The sequence below is a fragment of the Oncorhynchus keta genome, chromosome 15, assembly GCF_023373465.1.
Source record: "Oncorhynchus keta strain PuntledgeMale-10-30-2019 chromosome 15, Oket_V2, whole genome shotgun sequence".
In the NCBI taxonomy this organism is placed as follows: Eukaryota; Metazoa; Chordata; class Actinopteri; order Salmoniformes; family Salmonidae; genus Oncorhynchus; species Oncorhynchus keta.
In genome coordinates, this window is record NC_068435.1 from 33,526,226 (window position 1) to 33,553,369 (window position 27,144).

Below are 27,144 nucleotides of genomic sequence, written 5' to 3' on the forward strand. Positions count from 1 at the left end.
AATAAAGGCATAGGCTATTTGTTTAAATCAAGGATGCATGGCAAACAAATGGCGAAAACAAGGAAGTACAAAGGAAAATCTATGCAGCTGAGACTGCCAGCGCTGCCACATATAAATAATTGGTTTAAACCATGACAGAGAGTTGGGGGTGTTCGTTTCATTGGGAGGTTTTATTTTTATGTTTACCACTGTGCAACATATTTACCACTGCATTTTAAACAAATAGGAGAATGGTTAAATTAGCATTATTTAGAGACCCCACCCAAAGTCTGACTTTTGTTGCATTTAGAGGAGCTAACGTCTCATTCGGGGAAACTGAGGCCCCCTTGTTCACCTATAATTTGCACAGTGTGAACGCTCTTAGAGACTTACCCAGAAAGACTCACATGTAACCACTGCCAATGGTGATTCTAACATCACCGGACGTGCTACATTGTCATGCTGCTGCTCCCGTTTCAACTGTTCTGCCTGTGGCTATTGAACCCTGACCTGTTCACCAGACGTGCTACCCTTTTTCGTCCCTCTCTCTCCCTCTTTCTAGCTCTCCCTCCCTCTCTCTCCCTCTCTACCGCACCTGCTCTCTCGACCTCTGAATGCTCGGCTATGAAAAGCCAACTGACATTTACTCCTGAGGTGCTGACCTGTTGCACCCTCTACAACCACTGTGATTATTATTTGACCCTGGTGGTCATCTATGAACGTTTGAACATCTTGAAGAACGATCTGGCCTTAATGTACTCTTATAATCTCCACCCGGCACAGCCATAAGAGGACTGGTCACCCCTTAGAACCTCCTTCCTCTCTAGGTTTCTTCCTTGGTTCCTGCCTTTCTAGGGAGTTTTTCCTTGCCACTATGCTTCTACTGTACATCTGCATTGATTGCTTTTTGGGGTTTTAGGCTGGGTATCTGCTGATGTAAAAAAAAAGGGGGGCTTTATAAATGCATGATTTATTAATATGTATTGACTCAGGGGGTTAAACACATTTTTGAATTTTTATTCCACTTTGACATTATAGAGTATTTTAGTAGATTGTTGACAAAAGAATGACAATTAAATCCCTTTTAATCCCACAACAAAATGTGGAAAATGTCAATGGGCGTGAATACTTTGATGGCACTGTACAGTATACAGTAACTAGCCCCTATTGAGTATAGTAACAGTATTCTCTAATATTACATGTAGTTTGATAGAACATTTGACCCCCACCCAGATACTCAGACTATTTATATCTACAGTTTCCGTGTCAAGAAGAGATGTACAGGACACTTACTGATGATGCTGTGTAACCTATAATTCTATGCATATTCCAGCACACCTAAACGTTCCCTCTGTCTGTGTTTCACAGTGAAGAAGATTGAGGTGGTGAACGGCCTGCTGCCGGAGGTCAAGGCCCATGAGAAGGAGACAGTGACCCTTGAGGTGGAGCTCAGCCAGGCTGACGTGGAGGGCTCCTGGACCAGGGACAGCGTCAAGCTCAAGGCAGGGTCCAACTGCCGCATCACAGCCCTGGGAAAGAAGCACGCCCTCACACTATCCCAAATTAATATGGAGGACGCAGGGACAATTGCCTTCCAAGCAGAGGGAGTCAAAACTTCTGCCAAACTCATTGTTACAGGTAGGTTATATCCATTTTCGACGAACAGTTAACTATTCATCGAGTTGAGTGCTAATTGAGGTGGCAGCTGTTATTTGAAGGTTGTGCTTATTGGTGTTGGGGTTTTTATAGAACCTGCGGCTATGATCTCTAAACCCATGGAGGATGTCAAAGCCCCAGAGAAGGAGAAGGCTACGCTTGAGTGTGAGGTGTCCAGAACTAACGCTGAGGTCAAGTGGTTCAAGGTGAGAAAACATATTCCAGTAAATCATGGAACTGTAGTTGTCAGCAATTTTATTTGCATAATTGTGTATATAATTATTTTTACTAAAAGACCACTGTTTCTTAGGGTGACATGGAACTGAAACCAGGAAAGAACTTTCGCATCCACTCCCAGGGGCGCACACGCAGCCTGCTAATCCACAAATGTTCCCAAGAGGATGAGGGCACATACGTCTGCCAAACGTCTGATGACAACACATCAGCTAAACTCACTATTCACGGTATGAGTCCCCGCATGTTATTCATATGATACAATACACTGTATATTATGCAATCCAATGATACTGATTGTGTAATAAAAAATCTAATTATGTATTAGGCTTGTCAAGGATAGTTGTACAGTACTTTGTTGCACAGGTAGTTAAAAATAGTGCGTGTCACACTTTGAAATAACAGACCTTCTTCTTACCAGGTACGGTGGGGTGCGATCTTATTGACAGACTTGATAAAGATGAGCAAAATTGACTGCATAAAATAAATAATTTAAATATTAAGCTATAATGTATGCTCCAAAAAAATGAAATTATATTAATTTATACGAATACAATTGCTTAGAGAAATTGATTTTGTTTAGCAAGTGATTAAAACAAATCTCATAAAGGTGGGGGTCAAAATGATTGACACCCCTTTTTTCAATAACTGTCAATGCCTCACCTTGCGAGGATAACGGCACGGAAGCTTGTTCAAAATTGTTTCCATGAGAATACATTGACAGGGATCTTAGACACATTCATCCATCCATGTAGAATCCTTCCAAAAAAAAGGGTATCAAGGACCTAGAAGGATTCTGTACGTAGGAATGGTCTACGATCCCTTACAATTGAGAAATAATGTGATTAAACTGAATAAAAAGAAGAAGAAACTAGTGTGTCAAAAGAATGCGGATGACTCAACACTATACACGTCAGCTACTACAGCGACTGAAATTGCGCAAGTTGATGTGTCGAAACTGCTTGGAGTAACCCTGGATTGTAAACTGTCATGGTCAAAACATGTTGATACAACTGTAGCTTAGTGTTAGAGGAATTCTAAATTCCTATATGTTTTGTAGCCAAAACCAAATTCGCACTCTCTCTATTTCATTAATGAGTTGTAAATTCATTAGTTATGCATGAAATAGATCGAGACCAGTCTTAAAAGTCAGGTAACAGTGTTTAATTCAATTGAGTACTGACCAAAAATACAAAGATCATTACATTATGAGGAGAGAACATGAAATGACGTCATCAGTTTCTCACACCCTCTCCGATCCACAATAGCGCAGTGTCTTCAGGTCTGGAAATTGTCTTCTACTCCCCTCATAAAACAAACATTCCAATCTGTCTAAAATATATACTTTTCTCCACTAATGGAACATCAAACAAACATTCTTATCTGTCTGAGAAGATATATGCCATCCCTCTCCCTTAAACCCGCAAGGTACAGACAATTAATTTGTTTTACCTACATTTTCGGTCCTAGTTTAACCAAGAACCCATACATTTCATACCATAACATAATAGTATTAAAATAGATGGTTTTAATTTAAATGTATACATAATTAATAATTTCAACCATAATTTCCTCCAACACTTAGATAGGGAGAAGTCTGTCCATAATAAAGCACTGCTCTGCCTTCTTAACAACACTATCAACAAGGCAGGTCCTACAGGCCATAATTTTGTCGCACTTGGCACCTGCCACAGAGGGACCTCGGAAAATTACAATTGGCTCAGAACAGGGCAGCACTGCTGGACCTGAGATGTACACAGAGATCTAACATTGAATAATATGCATGTCAATCTCTCATGGCTCAAAAGTGGAGGAGAGATTGACTTCATCACTACTTGTTTTTGTAAGAAGTGTTGACAAGCTGAATGCACCGAGCTGTCTGTTTAAACTACTAACACGCAGCTCGGACACCCATGCATACCCCACAAGACATGTCACCAAAGGTCTCGTCACAATCCTCAAGTCCAGAACAGACTATGGGAGGTGCACATTCCTACATAACGCAATGACAACATGGAACTCTATTTCACATCAGGTAACTGATGCAAGCAGTAGAATCAGATAAAAAAAAAACAGATAAAAAATATGCCTTCTGCAACAGCGGAGACTGTGAAGAGACACACACACAGGTACAGACACACGCATACGCACACACACGCTAGCACACTCACTCTACACACACGTACAGTATATTGTAATATTGGTATATGGTGGTATTACATTTTGTATTGTAGATATGTAGTGGTGAAATAATGTTATATGATGTACTATTTCATCTTTTGTTTTATGTGTGATAAGTGCATTAATGTGTTTGGACCCCAGGAAGAGTAGCTGCTGCCTCGGCAGCAGCTAATGGGGATCCCTAATAAATACAAATCCTATGTGTTCTTCAACTCATAAAAAGGCTCAGTGCTGTTATCCTTGCAAGGTGAGGTATTGAGAACACGTGTCAAGAATTTTGACCTCTAACTTTTTGCTAAAAATATATATTACTTGTTAAACAAAATCTCTTTGTCTGAGCAATTCTATTAGTATAAAATAACATAACTTTCCCATTTTTTTTCAGGCTCCAATATAGCACAGTATTTCAATTATTTATTTTATACAGTCATTTTTGCTCATCTTTATCAAGGGCGTGAATCATTTCAGACCCCACTATACATAGCTAAAAATCTATGTAAAAGAACGGCCATATTCCATTCAGCATTAGGTATGTTGAAGACTTTCTAATGTCTCTTTTTATTGTCTCTTGTGCTTCTCGCTCCACAGCCCGAGACATTCGAATAGTGAAGAGGCTTGAGGACGTGGAGGTGATGGAGAAGGAGAGCGCTTCGTTCTTCTGTGAGATCTCTCACGATGAAGTGGACTGCCAGTGGTTCAAAGGCGACACCAAACTCAAAGTCGGTGACAACATCAAGATGAGACAAGAGGGTGAGGAGAACACACACATTTGCCATACTTTCCAAATACATGTTTAGATGTCCATATTTGTGATAAACACTCATACGTTTTAGTAATACACCGTTTTTGAATTATTATCATTGATCAATCAGGACAAATGTACTATTTCAGTGTTTTAACATTCAGTACTGTTGTTATAAGTTGCCTTCTTTCAATTAAAGGTCAAATCTATGTGCTGCTGTTTAAGTCGGTGACCCCAGAAGACATTGCTGAGATTAAATTCACAGCTGAAAAGGCCTCTTCAACAGCCAAACTGACAGTGAAAGGTAAAGTCTATTTCCAGCATGCTTTCCCTATAGCATGGTATTTATGGCATGATATGTGAAGCACCATAGGATATAATAACATATTCAGGTCAGCACATCACAATATACGGTATGTAACAAATTCAACGAATTCACAAGCACTCATTAAACATGCCAATGGTCAATGCAGTTCCCGATCCATAACTCAAACCTGAAAAATATTATGTCAACTGGTCCAGTTAGTCAATTGCTCAGCCAGTCAGCCTGTCCTCTGTGTCTTCAGAGTTATTTCCCTGAGGTTTATTTTGGTTCAGCAGCCAAACGTCTGTGGGGATGATACTGCATTGGCCTCTTTTAGACTGGAATATTGGTGTTTTGTATCCCCGGCCAGAGTGCTACATCCTTAACGATTCATAGTGGTTTCTCTGGGAATCCATGGTGTTGTCTTTCTTTGACGCATGGCTGCTATACATCCTCTGGGGAACCTGAACCACAGAACCTAGATCCTAGCGTGACCCGTCTACCCTCGGGAACTGTCTCTCGTGTTGTTCATGGCGATCCCTCTGTACCAGGCCAGGAATGAGAAGGCCATGCAGTGGCTATCTGAGCCCCTCAGGATGTTGGAGTTGATGGAAGAAGGCACACGATAAATCACTGTTCCTTGGGACAGCCTGTGGATGTGAATTGCACAGGGAGATGTGGAGTTGTTTTCTTTGGCGTACTGACCCCTGTTGAGTACTTTCTGTTCCCTGTCTTAGTTTAGTGCTACTTACAGCTTTGATGTGTGGTAGTGTTTTGATATGTTTCTTTGGTACTGCTAAGTATCGCTTCCTTGTATTGATACGGTTGTTATTGTTACTGTAGAGCTCCCTGTCCAGTTTGTGAAGAAGCTCAGGGATAAGTTAGCCTTGTATACACACCGTGGGTTCTTGGAATGCCAAGTGTCCCGGGCCAGCGCCAAGGTCAAGTGGTACAAGAACAAGAAGGAGATCAAGCCCAGCAAGAAGCACGAGATCAGCAGCGAGGGTATATACCGCAAACTCACCATAAACGACGTGGGCTCGGATGATGAGGATACTTACACCTGTGACGCCATCGACGACAAGACATCCTGTAAACTTCTTGTGGAAGGTAACAGGAGAAAATCCAGGACCGTGTCTATTGTAAACATGTAAGAATTTTCTATGAAGTGTAATGTGGCTTCATCAAAATATACTTTCGAATCTCTTTTAGCACATATCAATACTTCAGGACACAGGACTACCAGTCAATGAGTGAATGGAAATAGCACTCTTAACAGATCCCTAAAGAGTGCAATTAAGAGTGATTTTACCTCAAGTATGACCTAAACACTCTGTGTCTGTGGTCCCTCTAGAGCAGGCCATCAGCGTCGTACGGGAGCTAAGTGCCGTGGAAGTGACCGAGCCCTTTGCCGCCTTCTTCGAGGTGGAGATCAACATCGACTCAGTCAAGCCCCCCAAGTGGACCCTGAATGGTGTGGCCGTGCAGGAGAGCGCTGACGTCGAGATGGAGAAGGAGGGCTCCATGCACCGCCTCACCTTTAAGAAGACCAAGGCCTCCATGACAGGACCTGTCCAGTTCATGGCTGGCAAGAGCAAGTCTGTGGCCCAGCTTACTGTCAAAGGTCAGAGGCTTCTTCATACACAGAGCGTGGAACCAAATGGTTATGTCAGACTACCATGTTCTCAGTGGGTATAGCTGGTTGAAATGACGTTCTCATAACCAGATTAAAGTGGGTTAGGAGCATGCTATATGACTTGCCTATGATCAGAGCTGTTTGTTCTTCTTATTCTCTCAACTACAGAGCGTCCTCTTGAGGTGGTAGAGCCCATGAAAGATGTGAAAGTCAAGGAGAAGGGCTCAGCCACTCTGAGCTGCAAGTTCTCCGCCACACCCAAAGAGGTGAGCTGGTTCAAAGGGCAAACCCTCCTGGATGCTTCAGACAAGTACAGCCTGAAACAGGACGCTGTGAGGGCTCAGCTGACCATCCAGAAGCTGACTGGGGAAGACACCGGGGAGTACCGCTGTCAGTCGGCTGCTGCCGAGACCAAAGCCACTCTCACTGTAGAGGGTACGTTTTGTATCAGATGTTGGTGTTGATTTGACTTCAATGCTGATTGCTTTGCTGAGCGTTGATGGTTCAAATGAGATGTGTGCTGTGGGTTATTGCAGTTCGGAAAGTGGAGATCACCAAACACCTGGTGGACACAGAGGTGGATGAGGACAGTGATGCAGTGTTCATTTGTGAGATCAACTACACTGATGAGGAGGTGCAATGGCTACTCAATGAAAAAGCACTCTTCTCCAACGAGGTCAACACCATCACACACGTGGGCAAAGTGCACACGCTCACACTCAAGAATCTGGCCCCTGAGGATGGGGGCACCATCATCTTCAAGGTCAGGGAAATCAAGGAGGGTGTGACCCTAAAAGTCGAAGGTAAAGACTCATGAGCTAATTTGGTCCAAGTGAAAATACTGTAGTGTAGAAGTGGGACTAAAGAATATGTTAAACATCTTTAACTGGTGGTTGTGATCTCCATTTGCATTCCTCCAGAGAAGCGTGCAGTGTTCCTCAAGTCTCTGGATGACGTGGTGGGAGAGGTGAAAGGTATGATCACCCTGGCGTGTGAGGCCTCCAAGCCCAGGGTCTCCCCCGCCTGGAGGAAAGATGGTACGCTCCTGACCACTGACTCTAAGTATGAGGTCCTGCACACAGGCAAGTCCCTGGGTCTGATCATCAAGGATGTTACCAAGGAAGACGCAGGGGAGTACAGCTGCGACCTGGGTACTGAGCTTTCCAAGTCAAAGGTCACTGTGAGAGGTGTGTATGACAAAGCTGCATAACTTGCAAACAAATTAGTATAGTGTGCTGAGGCAGCAATTGTGTCATCATGTCTTTGAAAGAAAAACTCCTCTCCTCCCTTTATGTAGACCTGAGCATAGGTATCACCAAGCAGTTGAAGTCCGTGGAGGCGATGGAGGGAGAGACATGTAGCTTTCAGTGTATTCTGTCACGGGAAAGCACTGACGAGTGTTCCTGGACCTTGAATGGCCAGACCGTGGCTAATGGAGGACGCATCCAGGTCTCCAGTACAGGTCGCAAGTACATGATGGTTATCAAGGATGTGACGCCAGCCGATGCTGGTGAGGTGGTCTTCAACATCAAGAACCTGAACTCCAAGACTACCTTAGCTGTTGAAGGTCAGACATCTTTACCAGTTGAGGTTCTAACATCAATCTGCATGGGTTTTAGCGTTCATGGTTTTGAGACTTTGATCAACTGATCCCTGAGGTTATCGCAAAGATGGGTATGTAGACCATTGAGAGAAAACATATCACATTTCTGAGTTTGTTTGTTGCATGTGATTGAAAGGAAATTGAGCCACCCTCAGAATTAAAACACATAATTGTGACTTGTTCCAGGCAAAGCTCAATCTGTATCACAGGAGCTGCAGAGCATTAGTGTAGTCTCAGGGGAGGATGCTGTGTTCATCTGTGAGGTCACACAGACCAGGGCCACCGTCCAGTGGGCCAAAGATGGGAAGGACATCAGGAAGAGTGAGAAGTATGAGATCAGTAAAGAGGAGAGGGTCATGAAGTTGACCGTCCACAGTGTCACTGTTCAGGACTCTGGGGAATATAGCTGTGAGGTCATCGGAGGGGCCACTACCAAGGCCAAGCTGGAGATCAAAGGTAAGTCTGGCCAGTTCCCTTCACAGACACCTTCAATCGTTTAACGGTTGTTGATTACTGGATATTCATGTATCATTGACCAGGAGCTACCACTTTTAAACTGTGACTGCTTTTTAATGTTAAATAACAAAAAAAAAGTTTCCTCTCCTCTGGGCTCCTACCTGAATGTACCTTTCCTCAGAGCCAGTCCACAAGTTTACTAAGGAGCTGAAGGACAGCGAGGTGGAGGAGGAGGGCTCAGTGACCCTGCAGTGTGAGACGGCCCAGCCTGCCTCCAAGGCCACCTGGTCCAAGGAGGGCGTGGAGCTGAAGGCCGGGGGACGCTATGAGATGAGTCAGAAGGAGACCGTCCTCACCCTCACTATCAAGCAGCTGGAGGAGAAAGACAGCGGCACTTACACCTGTGACGTGGGCACTGCCACGATGATGGCGAAGGTGACAGTCAAAGGTAAGACCTTGGTCTCTGTACAGTGTAGATCTTTTCTTTATCGTGCTTACAATTACTATGAGATCACCAAACAGTTTATAGTGAATTGATATTACCTTCGACTGAAATTGCTGTATGGTTTTGCACACTCATACTGTATGTTAATAACTTTTTTTAATGTAGTAGTTACAGACACTGAAAATGATAGATTTGCTGACATGTTGACTGCAGTGCATAGCAGGGCAGAGAGCTTTGAATTAATGTTGAGCATTTAGATGCTTCCGCAAAAATGTTTTGTGAGCGATTAGGTTGTCTCTGTCAACTTTTATTGATCGGTACTTGAATAATACTAGGGGTTATATGAGCAATAGTTTGTTTTTGGTATCTTGGAGCTGACATTTTAACATCTAGTAAGATTGACTCTCCTGCTTGTCTTCTTGAACAGACAACATTCATACGATGCAACCTCATTGACTGAGCATTATTCATGCCCCTTTGTTTTGCCTTATTATATGCTGAATGTTTTAACATTTGGGAGATCATTCCTTCCCACTGTCTAATCCCATTCTGGTTGGTGGACAGGACACACATTATGCTCAGAACAGCATGCGCCCTTGTCTCTGCTTTCCGTCATGGTCTAAGATCTGTTTTATCCAGGTCAGACCGTGTTCATAGTGGAGCCACCCCAGGACGTTGAGTGTTTCAAGGGGGACCTGCCCTATCTGGCGCAGTGGTATCTAGACCAAATCCCTCTGCAGCCCACCCCCCTCAATGAGATCCAGGTATCTGAGGGGGGTTTCTACTCTCTCACCGTGAGCGAGCTGACACCTATGGACTCAGGCACCGTCAATGTGGTGATTGGGGATAAGAGAGAGTATGCTTCGCTAATGGTCAAAGGTAACTCCCATGGCCGGGGCCATGGTTCGAATTATATGGAGGCTAGAGGGGGCTGGGCACTCTCATAACAATCCTGCCCCACCCCATCCTATCTAGCAGATCTATAGCTGTAGTAGATACCAGAGATGGAAGTGCATCACTTCATTTTCCCTCTTCTTTAGTTTCTCTGAAATTTAAATGATACTTGCGTGACTTTTAACGTTCATCTAGACTTGTCGTTGCAGTGTGCATTGTCAAATGCACAATTTATGCAATATCACAAGTGACCACGGCTGGTGCCCTCGATGCCTGTGGCACCATTCATACCATCAGATCTCAGTCAACCATTCCATAAGGATCTTTGTTCATCATTCTCTCATCTTTGGGTCTATCATCCTCAGAGTAAAGAGAGAAAGATTAGATTATTGAAGGGTGCATACTTAATGTACAGCGGCATCTCTGATTCTTAGATTCTTAGATGTTCAGTTTATTAGCTCACCAGATTTCATCTGTATTTTTTGTAGCCGTCTATTTACCACCACAAACCGATGCTGGTACTAAGACCGCACTCAACGAGCTGTATAAGGCCCTAAGCAAACAAGAAAATGCTCATCCAGATGCGGCGCTTCTAGTGGCCGGGGACTTTAATGCAGGCTAACTTAAATCTGTTTTACCTCATTTCTACCAGCATGTCACGTGCAACCAGAGGGAAAAAAACTCACATAGAAGCGCATACAAAGCTCTCCCTCACCCTCTATTTGACAAATCTGACCATTCTATCCTCCTGATTCCTGCTTACAAGCAAAAACTAAAGCAGGAAGGACCAGTGACTCACTCAATACGGAAATGGTCAGATGGTGTGGATGCTACGCTACAGGACTGTTTTTCTAGCACGGACTGGAATATGTCCCGGGATTCATCCAATGGCATTGAGGCGTATACCACCTCAGTCACCGGCTTCATCAATAACAGGCCGACTACACCGCTCGCCTCGCATGCACAAGCTTTGCAAAATATATTTAGGAATCTATATTATTCAATTATTGCACCCACAATGCTCGCGCGTGCCAACGAGTGTCTGCGTTGCCAAGGGCTAAAATATAAGTCAGTTCTATTTCTGACGCAGATTGCGCTGCAAGTTCTGCCTCTCCCATCTACTCATCGGTTTATAGAAGCAGGTACCCACGTGCCATCTCCTCAATGGTTATACCCACGTGAGTGACTGAAGACGAACGAGGTCAGTGGCGGTAATGCACCTAATTTATGAAAGTTGCCAATCACAATATAAAGTCAAGAGATGAAAAAGCCTGGAAGGATGAGAGATGACTAGAAAGGATTCGGTTGACCATTTTATGTGTGGATTAATTGGTGGAGTAGAGGACCTTGTGCATTTCAGGTAAAATAACAACTCATTGTTTATATCCCAGGACAAATTAGCTAGCAACAGCAAGCTAGCTAAATAGGACAAATTAGCTAGCAAGTGCAAGCTAGCTAGATAAATTGTCATAAATGTTTAATGCTTTTCGACCTGTCCCCAAATTAATATAATTGGTTCCGAGTTTGTTTTGATATTTTAACCTGCGTGTCGTGATTGCGTTTGGTGTGGGGGGACAAAATACATTTATGCACACGATGGCGCACGCGCGCAGCCAGTTTGGGTTCCGTGTAAGTGCATCGATGACTTCGTCCCCACAGTGACCATATGTACATATCCCAACCAGAAGCCATGGATTACAGGCAACATCCCTACCGAGCTAAATGCTAGAGCTGCCGCTTTCAACGATTAATCCGGATGCTTATAAGAAATCCCGCTATGCCCTCAGATGAACCATCAAACAGGCAAAGTGTCAAAATTGGACAAAGAATGAATCATACTACACCGGCTCGGACGCTTGTCGGATGTAGCAGGGCTTGCAAGCTATTACAGACTACAAAGCTGCCCAGTGACGCAAGCCTACCAGATGGGCTAAATGCCTTTTATTCTCGCTTCGAAGGCAAGCAACACTGAAGCATGCATGAGGGCACCAGCTGTTTCAGACAACTGTGTGATCACACTCTCCATAGCTGATGTGAGCAAGACCTTTAAACAGGTCAACATTCACAAGGTCGCGGGGCCAGACGGATTACCAGGATGTGTACTCAGAGCATGTGCGGACCAATTGGCAAGTGCCTTCACTGACATTTTCAAACTCTTCCTGACCGAGTCTGTAATACCTACGTGTTTCAAGCAGACCACCATAGTCCCTCTGCCCAAGAAAGTGAAGGTAAACTGCCTAAATGACTACCGCCCGTAGCACTCATGTCGGTGGCCATGAAGGGCTTTGAAAGGCTGGTCATGGCTCAAATCAACACCATCATCCCGAAACCCTAGACTCACTCCAATTCGCATACCGCCTCAACAGGTCCACAGATGACTCAATCTCAATCGCACTCCACACTGCCCTTTCCCACCTGGACAAAAGGAACACCTACGTGAGAATGCTGTTAATTGGCTACAGCTCAGCATTCAACACCATAGTACCCTCAAAGCTCATCACTAAGCTAAGGGCCCTGGGACTAAACACCTCCCTCTGCAACTGGATCCTGGACTTCCTGACGGGCCACCCCAGGTGGTAAGGGTAGACAGCAACACATCTGCCACACTGATCCTCAACAAGGGGGCCCCTCAGGGGTGCGTGCTTAGTCCCCTCCTGTACTCCCGGGTCTCACACGACTGAGTGGCCAAGCAAAACTCCAAACCATCATTAAGTTTCCTGACAACACAACGGTGGTAGGCCTGATCACCTTCATATGGAGAAGGTCAGAGACCTGGCAGTGTGGTGCTAAGAAAAAAACAGAGATGATCTTGGACTACAGGATAAGGATGGCCGAACAGGCTCCCATTCACATCGACATGGCTGTGGTGGAGCGGGTCGAGAGTTTTAAGTTCCTTGGTGTCCTCATCACCAACAAACTATAATGGTCCAAACACAACAGGAAAATTGTGAAGAGGGCACGACCATGCCTTTTCCCCCTCAGGGGGAGGTGGTGATGCAACTGGTCAGGATTCTTTCGATGGTACAGCTGGAGAACTTTTTGAGGATCTGGGGGCCAAATCTTTTCAGTTAGGCGGTGTCAGAGGAAGGCCCATAAAATTGTCAAAGACTCCAGTCACCAAAGTCATAGACTGTTCTCTCTGCTGCCGCACTGCAAGCGGTACCGGAGCGCCACGTCTAGGTCCAAAAGGCTCCTTAACACCTTTTACCCCCAAGCCATAAGACCGCAGTACAATAAATCAAATGCCCCCCCTTGTTTTTACACTGCTGCTACTCGCTGTTTGTTATCTTATTTTCACTTGACCCCTACCTACATGTACAAATTACCTCAACTAACCTGTACCCCTGCACATTGACTCGGTACCTCCTGTATATAGTCTCGTTATTGTTATTTTATTGTGTTACTTTTTATTGAATTTTTTAGTTTCATTTATTTAATAAATATTTTCTTAACTCTATTTCTTGAACTGCATTGTTGGTTAAGGGCTTGTAAGTAAGCATTTCACGGGAAGGTCTACTACACCTGTTGTATTCGGGGCAGATCAAATTTGATTTGAAGTCACTCTGCTGTGTTAGCATGTAGGCTCGGTTTTATATCCAAGGTAATGAGTATGCTTCTATTGTGTCCTGGGAAATACTGCAGGGTTATCAACTAAGAAATGATTCCTATCTGAAAACTGTTCTGAATATTGTTCATGTGTAGATTGGTGCCTCAATGCAAAGGTATGTTGCATAAGTTCTGACAAAAGCTCCAAAAATTCCTGTCTCTGTATGCTGCTGATCCTTTGTGTACTTTGGAAGGATTTCATTTTGTTTTGGGGTTGTGTTCAGCTGTGAAGGACATGTTTATTGCATGTACTGGTTTGATTACCACCTTCGTTTAACAAGTCGTCTGTTTCATTGACCAACCCAATCATTGGAATCATATTTAGGTTCCGAAGGACAGCATGAACGAATCTGGATCACTATCATCATCCATTACCCATTGTTCTCCTCCATATTGCTTCTGTTCCACTTCCATCACAACTGAGGATTTTAAAGAGAATGTTTTGCCTACTTGTTAATGAATCAGGGTGTGTTTGTCTTTTTCTAGCCTTGCCTGCCAGCTTTGAACAAAAGCTGAAGAACCAGCAGGCCAAGGAAGGGGAGAGTGTCACTCTCTGCTCTGTGTTATCCAAACCTGGGGCCAAGGTTCAGTGGAAGAAAGGCACTGAGCATCTCAAAGCTGGAGACAAATATGAGATGAAACAAAAAGATGCCTCCTGCGAGCTTCAGATAAAGCATCTGAATGTTGAGGACAGTGGGGAGTACTCCTGTGAGTGTGGAGACCAGAGGACCACAGCGACTATAAACGTCAATGGTATGGATACATAGTCTTGGTCAATGGGAATATTGGGAAGTTAGTGTTTACAGGGGCTCAGTAAGTCAAAAATGATATATGTAATGTTATGTGTTGGTAGAATTATTATCGTAAATTCAGTATAATTGCATATTTAATCCAATGGTTTGTCAGCGTTACCTGTGACCTTCAAACACAAGCTGGAGAGCCAGGAGGCTGAGGAGGGGGGCAGTGTTACCCTGCACTGTGAGCTCTCTAAACCTGGAGTCCCTGTGGAATGGAGGAAGGGAACACAGGTGCTGAAGTCTGGAGAAAAGTACCAGCTGAAGCAGAAAGAATCTGTGAGTGAACTCCTGATCAGCAAAGCACTACCAGAGGACAGTGGAGACTACAGCTGTGTGTGTGGAGACCAGAAGACTACAGCCAGCCTCAAGATTAAGGGTAGGAGGCAGATTGGTGTCATTGAATAGCTACTGTATGTTCAGCTGAAGTTGTTCTATACTGTCTTTCTCACTGCCATTATCAAGTTTCAAGTGTGATTCAGTAGATTATTTTCAAGTTGGTTTGGTATAACGGCTTTGATTGTGTTGAGTAGTTGTCATCATGGCTTTGTTTAATTTTGTATGTTTTATGATTCAGTGTCAGCAGCAAGTTCTGCATGTTCTGAAAACCCTGTGCTTAAGCTTAGAAGTATTCCCAGCCATTATTCTTTAACTGTCTCTGTGTGTTATCTGTCTCTGTTCAGTTGATCTTTGTGTCTTTGAAGTCTTGTGTGTCTTCATTGTGCTGATCATGTTGTTCATATTTGTTAGTGATCATTCTGTCTCTGTTTCTGTGTTTCGGGTTGATTATTCAAGTACCTGCTTTTTAAACTGTTCCATTCTCATGGTTTTAGAGGATGCACTCATGTCTGATTGCCTCGTATCATTGGTTAGGCATATTGTTTTTCAATGTATTTTATATGGTTTATTTTGAATCCCCAGCCCAACCTGTTACATTCAAACAAAAGCTAGGGAGCCAGGAGGCTGAGGAGGGGGGCAATGTTACCCTGCACTGTGAGCTCTCTAAACCTGGTGTCCCTGTGGAATGGAGGAAGGGAACACAGGTGCTAAAGTCTGGAGAAAAGTACCAGCTGAAGCAGAAAGAATCTGTGAGTGAACTCCTGATCAGCAAAGTAGTACCAGAGGACAGTGGAGACTACAGCTGTGTGTGTGGAGACCAGAAGACTACAGCCAGTCTCAAGATTAAGGGTAGGAGGAAGACATATTATTAACTATTTATCATACTGTATATGCAAACCTGTTGTGCTTTCATCCCTGCGATGCCCTGTTACTAGTATATGCAATGTTTCAAATGGAAGTTCAGTGTATTGTCAAGCAGAATGTTTTTGTTTTTTACGTATGGGTGTCCAGTAATTGTTGATTATGATGTTCATTTATTGGTTGACTTTGGCATGTTTTAGGAAATGTTATGTCGGTTATGTCCGTCGTTAGATGAATGAGCCCAAAGCGCAGCGTTGAAATTGTTCATAATTTTTAATACTGAACTCCGACAAAACAACAAAATACAAAACCGAACGTAAAGTTCTGCAGGGCTAGACATTAACTATGCATAAAAAAGATGCCACAATCAAAGGTGGGAAAAAGGGCTGCCTAAGTATGATCCCCAATCAGAGACAACGATAGACAGCTGCCTCTGATTGGGAACCATACCCGACCAACAAAGAAATATAAAAACTAGAATGCCCACCCAAATCACACACCGACCTAACCAAATATAGAAATAAAAAGGCTCTCTAAGGTCAGGGCGTGACCATGTCTCTCTTTTTGTTTGTATTTCTGGGTTGTATCTTTGTGTCTGTGGGTAGTCTGTTTCAGTGTTGTCTGTGTGTTTTGTCTATATTGGTTTGAGTCGTGGTGTTACAGATTGGTTGTTTCTATAATAGGTTTGTATTTGTGTTGCTTTGTCCCTTGCTCCTTTGTGGGTGTTCCATTGACTATGCTACGGTGATTTTAGTTGTTGGTTTTTTAAATAGTTTAATTCAAAACTAACTACCTAATGGTTCGGTTCCACAGCCCAACTTGTGACCTTCAAACACAAACTGGAGAGCCAGGAGGCTGAGGAGGGGGGCAATGTTACCCTGCACTGTGAGCTCTCTAAACCTGGAGTCCCTGTGGAATGGATGAAGGGAACACAGGTGCTAAAGTCTGGAGAAAAGTACCAGATGAAGCAGAAAGAATCTGTGAGTGAACTCCTGATCAGCAAAGTAGTACCAGAGGACAGTGGAGACTACAGCTGTGTGTGTGGAGACCAGAAGACTACAGCCAGCCTCGAGATTAAGGGTAGGAGGCAGATTGGTGTCATTGAATAGCTACTGTATGTTCAGCTGAAGTTGTTCTGTACTGTCTTTCTCACTGCCATTATCAAGTTTCAAGTGTGAATCAGTAGATTATTTTCAAGTTGGTTTGGTATAACGGCTTTGATTGTGTTGAGTAGTTGTCATCATGGCTTTGTTTCATTTTGTATGTTTTATGATTCAGTGTCAGCAGCAAGTTCTGCATGTTCTGAAAACCCTGTGCTTAAGCTTAGAAGTATTCCCAGCCATTATTCTTTAACTGTCTCTGCGTGTTATCTGTCTCCGTTCAGTTGATCTTTGTGTCTTTGTAGTCTTGTGTGTCTTCATTGTGCTGATCATGTTGTTAGTCTTTGTTAGTGATCATTCTGTCTCTGTTTCTGTGTTTCGATTCATTATTCAAGTACCTGCTCTTTAAACTGTTCCATTCTCATGGTTTTAGAGGATGCACTCATGTCTGATTGCCTCGTATCATTGGTTAGGCATATTGTTTTTCAATGTATTTTATATGGTTTATTTTGAATCCCCAGCCCAACCTGTTACATTCAAACAAAAGCTAGGGAGCCAGGAGGCTGAGGAGGGGGGCAGTGTTACCCTGCACTGTGAGCTCTCTAAACCTGGAGTCCCTGTGGAATGGAGGAAGGGAACACAGGTGCTGAAGTCTGGAGAAAAGTACCAGCTGAAGCAGAAAGAATCTGTGAGTGAACTCCTGATCAGCAAAGTAGTACCAGAGGACAGTGGAGACTACAGCTGTGTGTGTGGAGACCAGAAGACTACAGCCAGTCTCAAGATTAAGGGTAGGACGAAGATATGTTATTAACTATTTATCATACTGTATATGCAAACCTGTTGTGCTTTCATCCCTGCGATGCCCTGTTACTAGTATATGCAATGTTTCAAATGGAATGTTTTTTTCAATTTTTTTATACGTATGGATGTCCAGCAATTGTTGATTATGATGTTCATTTATTGGTTGACTTTGGCATGTTTTAGGAAATGTTATGTCAGCTACGTCCATCGTTAGATGAATGAGACCAAAACGCAGCGTGGAAAGTGTTCATAATATTTAATACTGAACTCCGACAAAACTTCAAAATACAAAACCGAACGTAAAGTTCTGCAGGGCTAGACTGTAACTATGCAAGAACAAGATCCCACAATCAAAGGTGGGACAAAGGGCTGCCTAAGTATGATCCCCAATCAGAGTCAACGATAGACAGCTGCCTCTGATTGAGAACCATACCCGACCATCAAAGAAATAGAAAAACTAGAATGCCCACCCAAATCACACCCCGCCCTAACCAAAGAGAGAAATAAAAAGTCTCTCTAAGGTCAGGGCGTGACAGTACCCCCCCAAAGGTGCGGACTCCGGCCGCAAAACCTGACTCCATGGGGGAGCGTCCGGTTGGGCATCTAGCCTCGGTGGCGGCTCGGGACTTAGACCCCGCTCTGCTCGCTGATCCCTCCGCTTCCGTGGAACCGGACCGTGGATCGTCGCCGGAGGAACCGAACCGTGGATCGTTGTGGACTCTGGACCGTGTATCGTTGTATCGTTGTATCGTTGTCATGAGCTCCGGACTGGAGCTAAATGGCATATATACTGTGGACCGTCGCTGGAGGCTCCGGACTGGAGACCGTCGCTGGAGGCTTCTTGCCAAGGATTATCACTACAGGCTCCTCTCCATGGATCATCACTGGAGGCTTTGTGCCATGGATCATCCCTGGAGGCTCCGGGCCATGGATCATCACTGGAGGCTCCGGGCCATGGATCATCACTGGAGGCTCCGGGCCATGGATCATCACTGGAGGCTCCGGGCCATGGATCATAACTGGAGGCTCCGGTCATGGATCATCACTGGAGGCTCCGGGCCATGGATCATAACTGGAGGCTCCGGGTCATGGATCATCCCTGGAGGCTCCGGGCGATGGATCATCACTGGAGGCTCCGGGCCATGGATCATCACTGGAGGCTCCGGGCCATGGATCATAACTGGAGGCTCCGGGCCATGGATCACCGCTGGAGGCTTCGGGCCATGGATCACGGCTGGAGGCTTCGGGCCATGGATCACCGCTGGAGGCTTCGGGCCATGGATCATCGCTGGAGGCTTCGGGCCATGGATCACCGCTGGAGGCTTCGGGCCATGGATCATCACTGGAGGCTTTGAGCCATGGATCATCACTGGAGGCTTCGAGCCATGGATCATCACTGGAGGCTTCGGGCCATGGATCATCACTGGAAGCTTCGTGCCATGGATCATCATTGGAGGCTTTGTGCGTGGAGCAGGCACAGGACGTACCAGGCTTGAGACATGCACTGGAGGCCAGGTGCATGGAGCTGGCACAGGATATACTGGACCGTGGAGGAGCACTGAAGGTCTGGAGCGCAGAGCTGGCATAACCTGTCCTGGCTGGAGGCTCACTTTAGCCCGGCAAGTGAGGGGAGCTGGCACAGGACGCACTGGGCTGTGAAGGTGCATTGGCGACAAAGTGAGTAGAGCTGGCGCAGTATATCCTGGACCGAGGAGGCGTTCTAGAGACCAGGAGCGCTGAGCCGGCACAACCTATCCTGGCTGAATGCCCACTCTAGCACGGCAAATGCGGGGAGCTGGCCCAGAGCGCACCGGGCTGTGGATGCGTACCGAAGACACAGTATGTGTAACCGCAAAGCATGGTGCCTGAAGGGTCACACGCTCCTCAAAGCGACTGTTATGCTCCAGACTCCAACCCCTCCAAACTCTTTCGTCCCTCTCCACTGCCAACCACTCCTCGCTCAAACGGTCCAAGAATTCCTACTCGGTCTCGGACTCACCCCTCAGCACCGACGCCCACGTCATCTGCCCCCCCACCCACACATTTTTTGGGGGGGCTTCCTCTCGGGTTTCTGTCGTGTCCTCTCCTCCTGACCACGCTGCTTGGTCAGTTTTTGGTGGGACCTTCTGTTATGTTCGTCGTTAGATGAATGAGACCAAAGCACAGCGTGGAAAATGTTCATGAATTTTAATACTGAACTCCGACAAAACAACAAAATACAAAACCGAACGTAAAATTCTGCAGGGCTAGACAGCAACTATGCAAAAACAAGATCCCACAATCAAAGGTGGGAAAAAGGGCTGCCTAAGTATGATCCCCAATCAGAGACAACGATAGACAGCTGCCTCTGATTTCGAACCATACCCGACCAACAAAGAAATAGAAAAACTTGAATGCCCACCCAAACCCCCCCCTGACCTAACCAAATATATAAATAAAAAGGCTCTTTAAGGTCAGGGCGTGACCATGTCTCTCTTTTAGTTTGTATCTCTGGGTTGTATCTTTGTGTCTGTGGGTAGTCTGTTTCAGTGTTGTCTGTGTGTTTTGTCTATATTGGTTTGAGTCGTGGTGTTACAGATTGGTTGTTTCTATAATAGGTTTGTATTTGTGTTGCTTTGTCCCTTGCTCCTTTGTGGGTGTTCCATTGACTATGCTACGGTGATTTTAGTTGTTCGTTTAAAAAAATATTTTCATTCAAAACTAACCACCTAATGGTTCGGTTCCACAGCCCAACTTGTGACCTTCAAACACAAACTGGAGAGCCAGGAGGCTGAGGAGGGGGGCAGTGTTACCCTGCACTGTGAGCTCTCTAAACCTGGAGTCCCTGTGGAATGGTGGAAGGGAACACAGGTGCTGAAGTCTGGAGAAAAGTACCAGATGAAGCAGAAAGAATCTGTGAGTGAACTCCTGATCAGCAAAGTACTACCAGAGGACAGTGGAGACTACAGCTGTGTGTGTGGAGACCAGAAGACTACAGCCAGCCTCGAGATTAAGGGTAGGAGGCAGATTGGTGTCATTGAATAGCTACTGTATGTTCAGCTGAAGTTGTTCTGTACTGTCTTTCTCACTGCCATTATCAAGTTTCAAGTGTGAATCAGTAGATTATTTTCAAGAAGTTGTTTTTTTGTATAACGGCTTAGATTGTGTTGAGTAGTTGTCATCATGGCTTAAGGATCGGCGTCCCCTCAAAGGGACAGTTGTAAATCGTGTAGCGCGTTATTTCAAGATCGCAGATGTTAGAGAAACAACAAATGTTGGTACATATAAGTGTCTTATAATGGCTGAAAGCTTACATTCTTGTTAATATAACTGCACTTTCCACTTTACAGTAGCTATTACTGCAAAAAATGCCATGCTATTGTTTGAGGAGAGCTCCTAACAACAAAACACTTTTTCCATCGCGATAGGTTTGATACATTCACTTATGAAGGTGAAATGTGTACTTACATTCTGAAATCTTGCTCTGATTTATCCTCCAAAGGGTCCCAGAGATAACATGAAGTGTTGTTTTGTTAGATAAAATCCTTTTTCATATCCTAAAAAGGTCCATATAGCATACACGATTGATTTTGTATTTCAAATCGTTCAATTTGCAAAGAAAGGAATCTGTGAAAATCTCACCCTAAACGTTGTTTCAACGAGTTAAATCATGTTCTTATGTATTCCTCAGAGATCCTAGAAGGTAACAAGACTTCACTATATCATTAGGGGTGTAGTATATCCTATAGGACACCATATTTGGTCAGAGGGCGATGCCTTCACATCACGCCGATGACGCCGGCGGTCATCACTTGAACGACTGTATCTTTGTCAAATAAGCACCAAATGGGGTCAAACAAAGCTCGATAGATAGCCAATGATTTGGGGTTTATGGGAGTATCCTGAAACCATGTATATGTCCTAAAATGTAGCTACTAACCTTATACGACAGCGTGCCTTTTCATTTTGGACAAAAATTATAAGGATATGCAGAGTTATGAATACTGGATGTTTTGCAAATGTTGAACTTATAATATGGCTACTAATACTTGGCAAGATAAATCAAAGTCTAAGTAAACAGATTTGATGATTTTCTTGCAGAGAAATGTAATATGAATGCGAATGTCTCCTTAATGATTTGCCCAAATGTACCTGGGGACTTCACACAAAAAGTCTTGTAGTTCCCTCATACTTCAAGTTATCCATCTGAAACTTTTCACATACACTGCTGCCATCTTGTGGACACTATCGGAATTACAACCAGAGTGATGGCTAGAACTGTGACCTTTCTCTTGCATTTCAAAGATGGTGGTAGAAAAAGACTGGTTGGGTTTTTCTTTGTATTTTCTTCTACCAGATCTATTGTGTTATTCTCCTACATTCAATTCATATTTCCACAAACCTCAAAGTATTTCCTTTCAAATGGTACCAAGATCATGCATATCCTTGCTTCAGGGCCTGAGCTACAGGCAGTTAGATTTGGGTATGTAATTTAGGCAAAAATTGAAAAAAGGGAGCTATCCCTGAGATTAATTTAGTATATTTTATGATTCAGTGTCAGCAGCAAGTTCTGCATGTTCTGAAAACTCTGTGCTTAAGCTTAGAAGTATTCCCAGCCATTATTCTTTAACTGTCTCTGTGTGTTATCTGTCTCTGTTCAGTTGATCTTTGTGTCTTTGTAGTCTTGTGTGTCTTCATTGTGCTGATCATGTTGTTCGTCTTTGTTAGTGATCATTCTGTCTCTGTTTCTGTGTTTCGATTCATTATTCAAGTACCTGCTTTTTAAACTGTTCCATTCTCATGGTTTTAGAGGATGCACTCATGTCTGATTGCCTCGTATCTTTGTTTAGGAATATTGTTTTTCAATGTATTTTATATGGTTTATTTTGAATCCCCAGCTCAACCTGTTACATTCAAACAAAAGCTAGGGAGCCAGGAGGCTGAGGAGGGGGGCAGTGTTACCCTGCACTGTGAGCTCTCTAAACCTGGAGTCCCTATGGAATGGATGAAGGGAACACAGGTGCTGAAGTCTGGAGAAAAGTACCAGCTGAAGCAGAAAGAATCTGTGAGTGAACTCCTGATCAGCAAAGTAGTACCAGAGGACAGTGGAGACTACAGCTGTGTGTGTGGAGACCAGAAGACTACAGCCAGTCTCAAGATTAAGGGTAGGACGAAGATATGTTATTAACTATTTATCATACTGTATATGCAAACCTGTTGTGCTTTCATCCTTGCGATGCCCTGTTACTAGTGTATGCAATGTTTCAAATGGAAGTTCAGTGTATTGTCAATCAAAATGTTTTTGTTTTTTTACGTATGGGTGTCCAGCAATTGTTGATTATGATGTTCATTTATTGGTTGACTTTGGCATGTTTTAGGAAATGTTATGCCTGTCTTTTTGCTTGTATCTCTGGGTCTTTGTGTCTGTGGGTAGTCTGTTTCAGTGTTGTCTGTGTGTTTTGTCTATATTGGTTTGAGTCGTGGTGTTACAGATTGGTTGTTTCTATAATAGGTTTGTATTTGTGTTGCTTTGTCCCTTGCTCCTTTGTGGGTGTTCCATTGACTATGCTACGGTGATTTTAGTTGTTCATTTTTTAAATAGTTTAATTCAAAACTAACTACCTAATGGTTCGGTTCCACAGCCCAACTTGTGACCTTCAAACACAAACTGGAGAGCCAGGAGGCTGAGGAGGGGGGCAATGTTACCCTGCACTGTGAGCTCTCTAAACCTGGAGTCCCTGTGGAATGGAGGAAGGGAACACAGGTGCTGAAGTCTGGAGAAAAGTACCAGATGAAGCAGAAAGAATCTGTGAGTGAACTCCTGATCAGCAAAGTACTACCAGAGGACAGTGGAGACTACAGCTGTGTGTGTGGAGACCAGAAGACTACAGCCAGTCTCAAAATTAAGGGTAAGAGAAAATTGATATATTCAGAAGTGCCTTTGTCACTTCATAAGTTTTAATTGAATATCACAAAAATGTTCTTATGTTCACAGGTGTAACCTTTGTTGTACTGTACTGAATGTTGTCTTCAAATTCATGAATTGTTTCTGTTTGTTTCTATCATTTTATATGTGTTCTGAAATGGTGAAGTAAATAACGTCTTACAAAAATATGGACAAATATTCAGGAAAATGCGACATATCACCTCAAATCAAATCAAATCAAATGTTATTTGTCACATACACATGGTTAGCAGATGCTAGTGCGAGTGTAGCGAAATGCTTGTGCTTCTAGTTCCGACAATGCAGTAATAACCAACAAGTAATCTAGCTAACAATTCCAAAACTACTACCTTATAGACACAAGTGTAAGGGGATAAAGAATATGTACATAAAGATATATGAATGAGTGATGGTACAGAGTGGCATAGGCAAGATACAGTAGATGGTATTGAGTGCAGTATATACATATGAGATGAGTATGTAAACAAAGTGGCATAGTTAAAGTGGCTAGTGATATATTTATTACATAAGGATGCAGTAGATGATATAGAGTACAGTATATACGTATACATATGAGATGAATAATGTAGGGTATGTAAACATTATATTAGGTAGCATTGTTTAACCTCTTGATTCTAGCCATCCCGGATCCGGGATCGTGAATACAGCCTCAAGCTCATTAGCATAACGCAACGTTAACTATTCATGAAAATCGCAAATGAAATGAAATAAATATATTAGCTCTCAAGCTTAGCCTTTTGTTAACAACACTGTCATCTCAGATTTTCAAAATATGCTTTTGAACCATAGCTCAACAAGCATTTGTGTAAGAGTATTGATAGCCTAGCATAGCTTTAAGCCTGGCATTCAGCATGCAACATTTTCACAAAAACAAGAAAAGCATTCAAATAAAATCATTTACCTTTGAAGAACTTCAAATGTTTTAAATGAGGAGACTCTCAGTTAGATAGCAAATGTTCAGTTTTTCCCAAAATATTATTTGAGTAGGACAAATCGCTCCGTTTTGTTCATCACGTTTGGGTAAGAAAAAACCCGAAAATTAAGTCATTACAACGCAAACTTTTTTCCAAATTAACTCCATAATATCGACAGAAACATGGCAAACGTTGTTAAGAATCAATCCTCAAGGTGTTTTTCACATATCTATCAATGATCTATGGTGTTAAATGCCGAGCTGTAGTCGAGCTGTAGTCGAGCTGTAGTCGATGAACAGCATTCTCACATAGGTATTCCTCTTGTCCAGATGGGTTAGGGCAGTGTGCAGTGTGGTTGAGATTGCATCGTCTGTGGACCCATTTGGGCGGTAAGCAAATTGGAGTGGGTCTAGGGTGTCAGGTAGGGTGGAGGTGATATGGTCCTTGACTAGTCTCTCAAAGCACTTCATGATGACGGAAGTGAGTGCTACTGGGCGGTAGTCGTTTAGTTCAGTTACCTTAGCTTTCTTGGGAACAGGAACAATGGTGGCCCTCTTGAAGCATGTGGGAACAACAGACTGGGATAGGGATTGATTGAATATGTCCGTAAACAGACCAGCCAGCTGGTCTGCGCAGGCTCTGAGGGTGCGGCTGGGGATGCCGTCTGGGCCTGCAGCCTTGCGAGGGTTGACACGTTTAAATGTTTTCCTCACGTCGGCTGCAGTGAAGGAGAGTCCGCATGTTTTAGTTGCGGGCAGTGTCAGTGGCACTGTATTGTCCTCAAAGCGGGCAAAAAAGTCTGCCTGGGAGCAAGACATCCTGGTCCGTGACGGTGCTGGTTTTCTTTTTGTAATCCGTGATTGACTGTAGACCCTGCCACATACCTCTTGTGTCTGATCCGTTGAATTGAGATTCTACTTTGTCTCTATACTGACGCTCACCTTGATGCATTTGAACGACAGTTGTGTTGGGCTCCATATTTGAACTCCGATGACATTATTTGCCGTTCATTTAATGAGCAAGTGACTTTGATGAGTACAAGCACTGTTATCTCTATGTATTCTTCCTCAAGGTCAATTGATATGGGATGATATATGGGTCAACTTGAATCCCATCATATTGCGAAAAGCTTTCCTCCATCATAGCCCTAAAGGGTGAATGTTAAGCCAGCTGTATTCTTAGTAGACTTGCAGTTATATGGTTTGCTTTGCCGTTCAAAGTTGGATGTTTTATCATAGCTGTGAAGCCCCCAGCTCTCCAAGTTTCCCCCAAACAAGAGCCTCCAAAGCAGGATACCAAACTGGAAGAAGGTCGGGAGTGGAGTGGACATGGAGAACGGTTTGGTTGTCTGCTTTCACTTGCCATATGTGCAGTTTGTCTTGCTGCTTGGTCCTGATGATGATGTTGATAGTCTTCAACGTCTTTTACAGTGAGTGCATATGTCACTATGCTGCAAGTTTATTGTGGTTTGTTTGTGCCACTGTTTGTTGAGCTGAAAAAGGAATTTTGAAGCTTTGAAGCCTGCTGTTCCTGCTGCCACCAAACCAGAACCCCAGAAGGAGACAGTTGAAAAGACAAATATTTCTGGTTACTTGTTGAAGAATGTTTAGTTATTGTGGTGTTTTGTAATAGTCTCTAAGCCTGCAGCCCTATTGCTCCTGCCACGCCCAAAACGGACTCTCAGAAGGAGACAGTAGAGAAGAAGACCATGGTAGAAGCCTATGGTAGAAAAATATAAGCTCCACTATGTATACAAAAGTATGTGGAAACACCTTCAACTTAGTGGATTTGGCTATTTCAACCACACCCGTTTCGGACAACTGTATAAAATCGAGCACACATCCATGCAATCTCCATAGACAAACCTTGGCATTAGAATGACCTTACTGAAGAGCTCAATGACTTTCAACGTGGCACAGTCATAGGATGCCACCTTTCCAACAAGTCAGTTCATCAAATTTCTGCCCTTCTAGAGCTGTAAGGGCTGTTATTGTGAAGTGGAAACATCTAGGAGCAACAACAACTCAGCTGCAAAGTGGTACAGTAGGCCACACAAGCTCACAGAACGGGACCCCCAAGTGCTAATCAACACTCACTTCATAGTTCCAAACTTCCTTTGGAAGCAATGTCAGCACCAGAACTGTTAGTCGGGAGCTTCGTGAAATGGGTTTCCATAGCCGAGCAGGTCTCTTTTTCATGGTTCGGGCTAGGCCCCTTAGTTCCAATGAAGGGAAATCTTAACACTACAGCATGCAATGACATTCTAGATAATTCTGTGCTTCCAACTTTGTGGCAACAGTTTGGGGAAGGCCCTTTCCTGTTTCAGCATGACAATGACCACATGCACAAGGGAGGTGCATACAAAAATGGATTGTGGAGATCGGTATGGAAGAACTTGACTGGCCTGCACAGAGCCCTGACATCAACCCAATCGAACGCCTTTGGGACGAATTGGAAAGCCGACTGCGAGCCAGGCCTAGTCGCCCAACATCGGTGCCCGACCTCACTAATGCTCTTGTGGCTGAATGGAAGTAAGTCCCCGCAGCAATGTTCCAACATCTGGTGTAAAGCCTTCCCAGAAGAGTGGAGGCTGTTATAGCAGCAAAGGGGGAACCAACTCCATATTAATGCCCATGATTTTGCAATGAGATGTTC

The 27,144-nt window shown here is 43.8% G+C and overlaps 1 protein-coding gene across 36 annotated transcripts in view; it reads left to right on the forward strand.

The window, feature by feature from the left end:
- Positions 1–27,144, forward strand: part of obscnb (obscurin, cytoskeletal calmodulin and titin-interacting RhoGEF b) — a 105,852-nt gene that overhangs the window by 36,725 nt on the left and 41,983 nt on the right. For 23 of the 36 annotated variants that reach the window (XM_052463876.1, XM_052463878.1, XM_052463877.1 and 20 more), the window contains 21 exons: positions 1,348–1,617; positions 1,729–1,841; positions 1,946–2,099; positions 4,639–4,800; positions 4,992–5,096; positions 5,940–6,206; positions 6,451–6,720; positions 6,901–7,167; positions 7,269–7,535; positions 7,653–7,919; positions 8,030–8,299; positions 8,522–8,791; positions 8,973–9,239; positions 14,223–14,489; positions 14,643–14,909; positions 15,452–15,718; positions 16,544–16,810; positions 17,352–17,618; positions 20,360–20,626; positions 22,509–22,775; positions 23,253–23,519. In XM_052463876.1, the coding sequence (XP_052319836.1) occupies positions 1,348–1,617; positions 1,729–1,841; positions 1,946–2,099; positions 4,639–4,800; positions 4,992–5,096; positions 5,940–6,206; positions 6,451–6,720; positions 6,901–7,167; positions 7,269–7,535; positions 7,653–7,919; positions 8,030–8,299; positions 8,522–8,791; positions 8,973–9,239; positions 14,223–14,489; positions 14,643–14,909; positions 15,452–15,718; positions 16,544–16,810; positions 17,352–17,618; positions 20,360–20,626; positions 22,509–22,775; positions 23,253–23,519 (5,085 nt within the window). The remainder of the gene's footprint in view (positions 1–1,347; positions 1,618–1,728; positions 1,842–1,945; positions 2,100–4,638; positions 4,801–4,991; positions 5,097–5,939; positions 6,207–6,450; positions 6,721–6,900; positions 7,168–7,268; positions 7,536–7,652; positions 7,920–8,029; positions 8,300–8,521; positions 8,792–8,972; positions 9,240–14,222; positions 14,490–14,642; positions 14,910–15,451; positions 15,719–16,543; positions 16,811–17,351; positions 17,619–20,359; positions 20,627–22,508; positions 22,776–23,252; positions 23,520–27,144) is intronic. The other 13 variants (XM_052463884.1, XM_052463883.1, XM_052463893.1 and 10 more) reach the window with 13 other exon arrangements.